General features: G+C 32.6%; 1 protein-coding gene across 1 annotated transcript; it reads right to left on the reverse strand.

The window, feature by feature from the left end:
- Nucleotides 1–4,159: 4,159 nt before the first annotated feature.
- Nucleotides 4,160–6,162, reverse strand: LOC120336623 (uncharacterized). Its single transcript, XM_039404346.2, has 3 exons — nt 5,890–6,162; nt 5,285–5,406; nt 4,160–4,321 (listed from the first exon to the last, which is right to left on the reverse strand). Exons 1-3 carry the CDS (start codon nt 5,969–5,971, stop codon nt 4,196–4,198), a joined length of 330 nt encoding a protein of 109 aa, XP_039260280.2. The 5' UTR covers nt 5,972–6,162; the 3' UTR covers nt 4,160–4,195.
- Between the last annotated feature and the right edge of the window lie 1,877 nt (nt 6,163–8,039).

The following is an 8,039-nucleotide window of genomic DNA, read 5'->3' on the forward strand; positions in this document are numbered from 1 at the left end:
AACTGTGGCTCAAAAAATTCGCAAACAAGTCATCAAAAAAACGGATGCTTTTGCTATTAATTTAAAAAATGTGCCAGAAGATTGGGAAAACGAGGAGATTAAGAACACGTTAGAAAAATATTTGAATCCAAAAACCGATCCTATTAGATCAGCAGACCCTTCAAACGAAAATGAATCAGAATCATGTCTGCATCAAACCCAGTTTGTAGCATCAACTTATAAAGGATGGATCTACTTCATTATGCTTTTGACACCATATACTGCTGGGATTATACTATTGTTCACTGGATATTGGTGGGGGATAATAGGAGTCTTGGCTTCTATTGTACTGTTGATTAAAGAGATAGTTAACCCCAGTACGACCAATGATATGAACGGTTACTCGTTTAAATTGAAACTTTATTTTGCATTGATGCAAGTTCCACCACGTGATAACAATTGCTCAAACATTAAATTTATTATAATTCAGCATCAAATTAATAAAGACCAGAAAGTGGAAGAATTTTTCAACCGAATTATTTTGAATAAATTTCAAAGCTCTATAGAAATCGGCAATGTTGAAAAACTTGTCAAATGGAGCAAAATTTCCCAGAGAAGTGAGGCAACATATGACGACTACTCTTACATGATGCATTCTCGAAAGGTCATTTATGAACAAGTTCCGATTTGGGTCATTGTTTTGTTCATAATACTGGGCATTATCGCAAGTCTTGTGGGTGCCTTTTATTATCGGAGCATTATAATGGCAGCTATTTCAACATCTTCAATAACAGCTTTTCTAGCATACATTTATAGATTCTTGACAATTAAGGATAAAAATATCAGCATCAAAGATAAAGCAGAGTGTTTGGAAAATATTCGCCTTTTTCATCGTTTCATTAAAAATGAAAATGTTTACTTTGTAATATTGCTCGATCAAGCCTCTGCTTCCTGGGACCAATGCTGCATCTTTTTAAAACATCTGAAAGACTTGGAACTAAATAATTTAGTGTTGGTTGTCAACGAGGCACCAGCAACATTTCCTTATGAACTTCAAAGTTTGGATCCTGGATTAACTATATACACGCCTGTACATTCCCATACTATATTAGTACATAGACAAACATACATGGATTACCTGAGACACCTGAGGGAAGTGGAATTGGAAATTATCAGATTACTCCTCAGTTTAAAAACAAAATATCAAACGAACAACCACCGAAGTCGTCTCATTTCGATCATTTCGAAGTTCCCTAAAAATAGTTCTTTTTCCTTTGGAGATCTTTAATGTCAGAAAGTAAGTTTTGGCTGTGAGTAAAATAATTTCAGGGTCGTGTATTGTAAAAGAATAATTTTATTCGTGAAAAGGGTCATGCTTATTGAGAGTAGTAATATTTTATTATATGGCATTGAAAATGCAACATACATTTTAACATAAAATTATTCAACGTTGTGAACTAAGAGATTCTCTGCTTGATAAATGTTATCTTCATATTTTCCCTACATAGTCATTAATAGTGTAATTGTGCTTAGTGGTCTGATCTATTAGTCAATACATTCGTTAGCAGTCTTGGATTAGCCGGTAAATAAACTTGGGATTGAACCTACGGAATCTCTCTTCGGACTCGGAATAAAATTAATTATTACCATAGTAAAATAAAGTCGAAGATTTTGAACATAATGAAATAAAGAGTTCAAACGCAATAGTAAGTGTCATAATCTATTCCTGAATAAGTCAAAGCCCTCTGAATTTTATATTTCAGTAATTACAGCCCGTAAAGCAAGACAGATATATTATCCCCAAAAATGGGAAGTCGATAACACGGCAAATATATTTTGACCTATGTATTTTACATCTCCCAATGTTTGGTAGGCTGTATTGTTATCCACTAATCCCACGGGTTGCTCAACGGATAGGTTTAATGCTGATTGTTTTTTGTCTGGAATTGTTTTGTTTTTCCATCATAAAAGCACAAGTGCTTATTTTATAAGATTTGATTAGGTTCAAGTGTTTTCAATATACCCCATTAAAATCTAGATAAAATCATTTTTTCTCACATCTTCTGATTACTGTTTTATGATCCTTTTTTTCCATCCTAGCTTTCCATCACTTGTATAACCATATATGGCTTTATTTTAATCGAACGTTATTTGCTTAAACTTTCCGTGTTTTTCACGAGCCATGTCTTTATCTATACTTTGTAGAATATTGTGCTATAGTTTCATCATATGCTATGCTTTAATAAAAAATCAGCAAGATACGATTACATCATGTTTTTATTTGCTCTTTTAACATCTCAAGATATCTACAACTACTAGGATCTTAGATAAACTCAGGTTGTATCAGGAAAAAATGCAAAAACAGACATGTAACTATATTTTAGCTAGTCGTGTAAATGGGCAAAATCTGTACGATTTTTGACCGCAAAATCGTTTTGAGTGCGAGTATAATAAATACTTTTTTTTCTCTATTTTTTCATTCTACTTTGTATCGGGGATTTAAGGACATTATAGAAAAAAAAATTGTCAACACTTATCAACAGAACTACATACAACTTATTTTTTGTATTATTTTCTAACAGTATTGACAACGATGAATAAACAACAAACCTACTATCCACAGTAGTAAAGTATACCGAAAAATAAAACAACAACACAAATAAAAAATGAACTCTAAAAGGAATCAAAACTATAAAACCTATGATAGTATGATAATATCACATGCTTTTCACTTTATATGAAATAATTATATAATCTTTTGAATAACTTATATAAAATGAATAACTGTGTCGCGATTCAAAAAATTATAAAACAAATTTAAATTCACCGGGAAGAATGCAATCAATATAAAACAGGTTATAAATAATTCATAAAAGGAAAACCCCGCTGGTGGGATTTAAAAGTATGAGACCTTGCAGCTGCTACAATTGCTTACGTCGAAGTTTGAAGTATCCGAACTTGACCCTACAAGATATTTTTAATCTTGCAAACCCGGGTTAGTATGAGCTCTCACTCGTTTACTCGTATCAATAAAAAAACATGTCCAAAATTTTGGTCCCGTAGTATGTGAATCAAGATGACGGACACCGGAACGTAGTATATGTACCAGGTTAGGGTTAGGCCATAATTTCAGGTACAAATACTACGAGAGTCACTTGGCTAGTCCTTGAACTCGTAATAGAACTAAAATAAGTAAAATTGAAATAAACTTATGACCTAACCCTAACTTGGTACACACATACTACGTTCCCGTGTCCGCCAACTTGGTTCACATACTACAAGAGTACCGAAATTTTTCCAAATACTTCAGCAATGTGGAATTCGCCGCCTCATAGTCTTTTTCCATATTCTATTGACAAAATATCCTTCAGGTCTCTAATTCAATTGTCTTTACGGACGGGGAATTTTAGGTCATACTCCTTCATTGGCCCAGTAGCTTTTGGCACTTAAATGGTTGCCCGAATCTAAACGGCTCAATCCTGATTTTGAGCAAATTACTCCAGAAAAAAGATTATAAATTTAAAGATTATAAACAAACGATTGACTAAAAACAAGAATTTTGTCTGAAATGAAATTTGTTGTGCCTGATTATGATATTGAATATTGCAATAGACTCGAACAATATACGGCATAATAACTCATGAAAAACTAACCACTGGGAAAAAAAAGTTCAGTATTTATTTGATTTACGGCACAAAAGGACTGACTTTTGTCTTATTAGAACTACGAGAAAATAAAGTGCGAATCTAATCATACATAAGTGAGGCGGATAAAAAGCTTTTGGACACGTGGGGGATTCTCAAATTACCTTCATTGAAAAAATGAAATTACCAAAGATCACGGTATAAAACGAAAGTTGTAACAAACAACAATACAAGAACAACAACTATATTACAACATCACATCCATGTATGCCCACTTTACCGTAAGGCATTTTAGTGTATTCATCCGCATAGTATTCTTCCTCCAGCAAAGATTCATTGTCAATACTATTTAACCCAGAATCATAACTCATTGGTATCTTGTACGTTTCTTGTACGTTTCTTCCTCATCTAAAACATCTTCAATCCGAAGATCGTTGTGGTCATCCTTCTCGTTTACATGGCCAGGAGAAAAGTCTATGACACTTTGACCAAGTGATGTTTTCATTGTACTGTTTGTATTATCTTCTTCGTTCCGCTTTTCACTTTCAGCACTGAATGCCAGTGTTAGAGATTTAGGTAAAGATTCGTTCATTTCGTTTTGACTTCTTCGGTATTTGTTCAACATGTTCCGATTCCATTGCTTCGTTTTCATTTGCTTCCAGATTGATTTCATGTTGCAAACTTGGATCCAATGGAATCTAAAAAATAAAAAAATAATAAATCTGACGAATAAAGAATAATAATGGTAATTTAAAAGTAAAGAGACCTTTAATAAGAGACCATGCGAAACAGGAACTAAAGGGAATAAAAAAAGACTAGAAAAAAAAATATACAAAAAGGTAACAAATAAGAAATATGACAAAACATTGAAGCAGATTTATGGAGCATATTCGAAAGGCAGAAAATATCAAGAGATCGCAGAGTAATCAGAAGTAATTCAAGTAGATCCAATCATCTTTAACTTAAAAAGATTAATCTGATGAGTTTTAAAAAAAAACTTTTTTTCCATCGAACAACAACAAAAATTTTTTTTTTTCAAAATGATCTATAAGTTTGTTTTTTGCTAGATAACCACTGAACATTTTAAAACAATTGGTTCAGCAGTTTTGAATTGTGATGACGTCATCACACAAAACTTCAAAGTGAAAAACGATCTTCACTGAGCCTACAGAAATTTCTTAAATACATAGAGGTAATGGACTATCAAAAAATATAATCTTCGACCACCCAAATTTTTAAAACAATTTGTCCGGTAGTTAATGAGAAGAGCATAACAACAAAACAACGAGAATATCGGTCAGAGACCGAAACTTATTGATTGAAAGTTAGGGGATCCCCCAAAACATCGCTCTTACTCCATAGTGACACCTTGTGTCCCATCACTAATTAATTAATAACTCGCTAATCATACGACATAATTATTCCAAAATCAATAGGCTTCTGGTCCGACATATGATGAATGCACATGCGAAATCTGGAGCAGATTCGATCTCGCTTTCGTGAGATATCGCGTGCATCTAACAGACAGACAGACAGACAGACAGACAAACAGACAAATACTTATCAACATACTTACCGATTAAAATAGATAAGTAATAACAGTAATAACAACAGCAACAATTTAGAAAAACGATACATAGTTCTAATCAGTTATTGCTTACTTGCTGATGCCTTGTCATTGGACTGTGTGAAATTTTATTTGTTCTCGTAATATGAATCGTGTCATTCTTGACCGGCATTCTCAGGATTAGAGGAAGGAGATGAGTTTTCTTGAACACCGAACCTAGATATTATAAACACAGAATCGTATTGATATTAATTATATGGTTACAAAAGGATTTGAATGAAATACGTGGATAAAATTAAAATGTAATAAAATAGTTTTTAAACAAAAATAAAAATCTGACTGGACTGGTATTTATTTTTGGAAATCAACCTATGATAATATGATAATATCACATGCTTTTTATTTTATAGGAAATAATTATATAATCTTTTGAATAACTTATATAAAATGAATAACTGTGTCGCGATTCAAAAAATTATTTGCTCTACGTTGATTTTCAATCCACTCAAACATAAAAAAAATGAACCGGGGAATATACTGTATAATAACAAATCAATCAAGTTATCAAATACATGATTCAGATTGGATGAACAATCTCTAAATTTTACCTAATCCCACTATCATTAACCTAAAACACAAATAAATTGGCGAAAAAACTTTTAATCTGAACCACAGCAATGTTTGTAAAAAACAACTCACCGATTTGTTTATTGTCCTCCGTATTAGGAGTTATTGAAATTGTATCAGAATTATCACTCGTCATGTCATCAGTGCCATTCATGTGTTCAACCTGATTTGATTCGGATATTTCAGTTATAATCTGATTCAGACCAATGGCATCGACCTTCAGTGAAGTAGTCTTTTGCTTTTCATTTTGCCCGAGACTTGTTTTCTCTCATCTAGTAAATTTATTGTTAATCTTTTTATTAGTATTCGGTGCAGTCAATGATTTGCTCGTCTTGGTTCGTTCTAATCGTGGAACTTTTGGCTTAGCAACACTTTCGTCTGCGTCAGGAATCGTTGCAGAGGTTTCGAATCCTAATTACGTACAAAAATATAAGTAATTCAAAATCATCAGATATGTTTCTGTTGAAAGTAGTGCAGACAAATTAATTTCTCCAGAACTGCGGATTAGCCTGAATATCATCAAGATTCAAAAGCTTATGTTCAACCCAAGCAAATATTCAAAACTTTAAAAGTAGGACGAGTTGAAAAGGACCCAATAAAGGTCGATATATAAAGTGTCAATAACATCTAAAAATAATTAAAACTGCTAATGGGATTTATCGATACCATATATTGTTTTGGTCCACACAGATGTATTAAATGAAGTAAAAATAATTGAACAATTACTGATTCAAAAACAGAAACCTAGTCAAGATTTATTGAGAATTGACTTCATAACAAAATGAAATCGTAAAGGGACTTTATGAGTAGTATCAGTCAAAGATGTCGTTCACAAGCGAGTAAGAGTTACATTACTGGTATCAGTCATGCTGAGAATAGTTTATTCATTCCATCGGATTAATCATTCGCATTTTTGAATTTCAGAGTTACCTTATTGTTATACTTTAGTTAACTGAGTTATATCGAATACACATAGAAGCATTTCAATGCTGTTGACTTTCAGCTCATAATGCTGAAGGGTAAATAGCCGGGAGAGCACTTAGATGGTTTAAAAAATAGGGCTCTAATGTGATTGGTGAGTAAGAGTTAATATCCTTTGCGTATTCGTCTTATCGTGGACTAAGTCAAAACAAAAGCAATAAGAAACTTTTGCGTCGTTTTCAAGCATGATATGTGCTTGTCCGATTTTTGGTGTTCCCGGTAGCACGTCATTTTTCTGTAGCATATTTTCAATTCTCCGAGTTTGATGTCAAAAAGTATTTGAAAGCTAAGAAAAATACAAAGAATCTGTTATTACTTGAAAGAAACTAGTTTGAGCTAGAAATCGTTTTCTGCGCGTAAACATGCTATCATTCAAACAATGATTGCGCTTGCTTGAAACTGATAGCGATGTATCTCGAATATCTAGTGCTCCACTGCGCTTCAAAAAGCTAGTCTGGGCTTGTGGGAAAGGTGACGTAATTCTCCTTTTTCTTGTCGATTTCGCTTGTATTTATCACAGCGATTTCAAGACAAAACTTTATTCGCATCTCGAGAAACAGCTGGTATAAAGCATGAATAAGCTTACCAACAAAATCTAAGTGAAGTTTCTCGCACGTTTTAACGAAAAGTTATGACATTTTTGTGCAGCGGTTTACAATAGGCTCAGAGGGAGGGCGTTTGAATTGGACTAATCACTATTTTCTGCAGGCTTTGCTTCTGAAAAATATGAAAAACTGGAAATTCATTTAATGGTTGTGTTTCGTATTCTCATACGATCATATATCAGATAGAGTAATTCAAATTCATATTACGTTATGAAATAAATTGTCATTGTATTATGAAATACATAAAAACAATTTTCTAAAATTACCAACAACATTTTGTCATGCTTCAATTTTTAAATTTTCTACATGTTAGCATTCTGATAGTTAAAAATATTCTTCATTGTAGTTAGGAAAACGTGTTTGGTGTTCTGCTACATATTGGTTAAAATATAAAAAATACAATTATCTAAAAATATCTTATCTCTGAATTAAATAAGCAATGGAAAACAAATGAAAAGAATATTTTGTTTTTATACCTAACAAGAGATATATGCTTAAATATATACAGAAAATTCAAAACGAAATGTTTTACCATCATTTTCCTTAAAACTAAACCTTATTTCGTGTCCCATGGAGAATACAAATGTATGCTGTCTCATCCCAGCCCATGACACCATTCCAATTTCAACGGAAAAG

The sequence above is a fragment of the Styela clava genome, chromosome 2 (assembly GCF_964204865.1).
Source record: "Styela clava chromosome 2, kaStyClav1.hap1.2, whole genome shotgun sequence".
Taxonomy (NCBI): Eukaryota; Metazoa; Chordata; class Ascidiacea; order Stolidobranchia; family Styelidae; genus Styela; species Styela clava.

Excerpts from the sequence above, each read along its gene's own strand:
- LOC120336623 (XM_039404346.2), bottom strand. The coding sequence starts at position 5,971 with ATGAATGGCACTGATGACATGACGAGTGATAATTCTGATACAATTTCA. Across the intron at positions 5,407-5,889 it reads GGAGGACAATAAACAAATCG|GTTCGGTGTTCAAGAAAACT; the intron begins GTGAGTTGTTTT and ends TATAATATCTAG. Across the intron at positions 4,322-5,284 it reads CAATGACAAGGCATCAGCAA|ATTCCATTGGATCCAAGTTT; the intron begins GTAAGCAATAAC and ends TTTATTTTTTAG.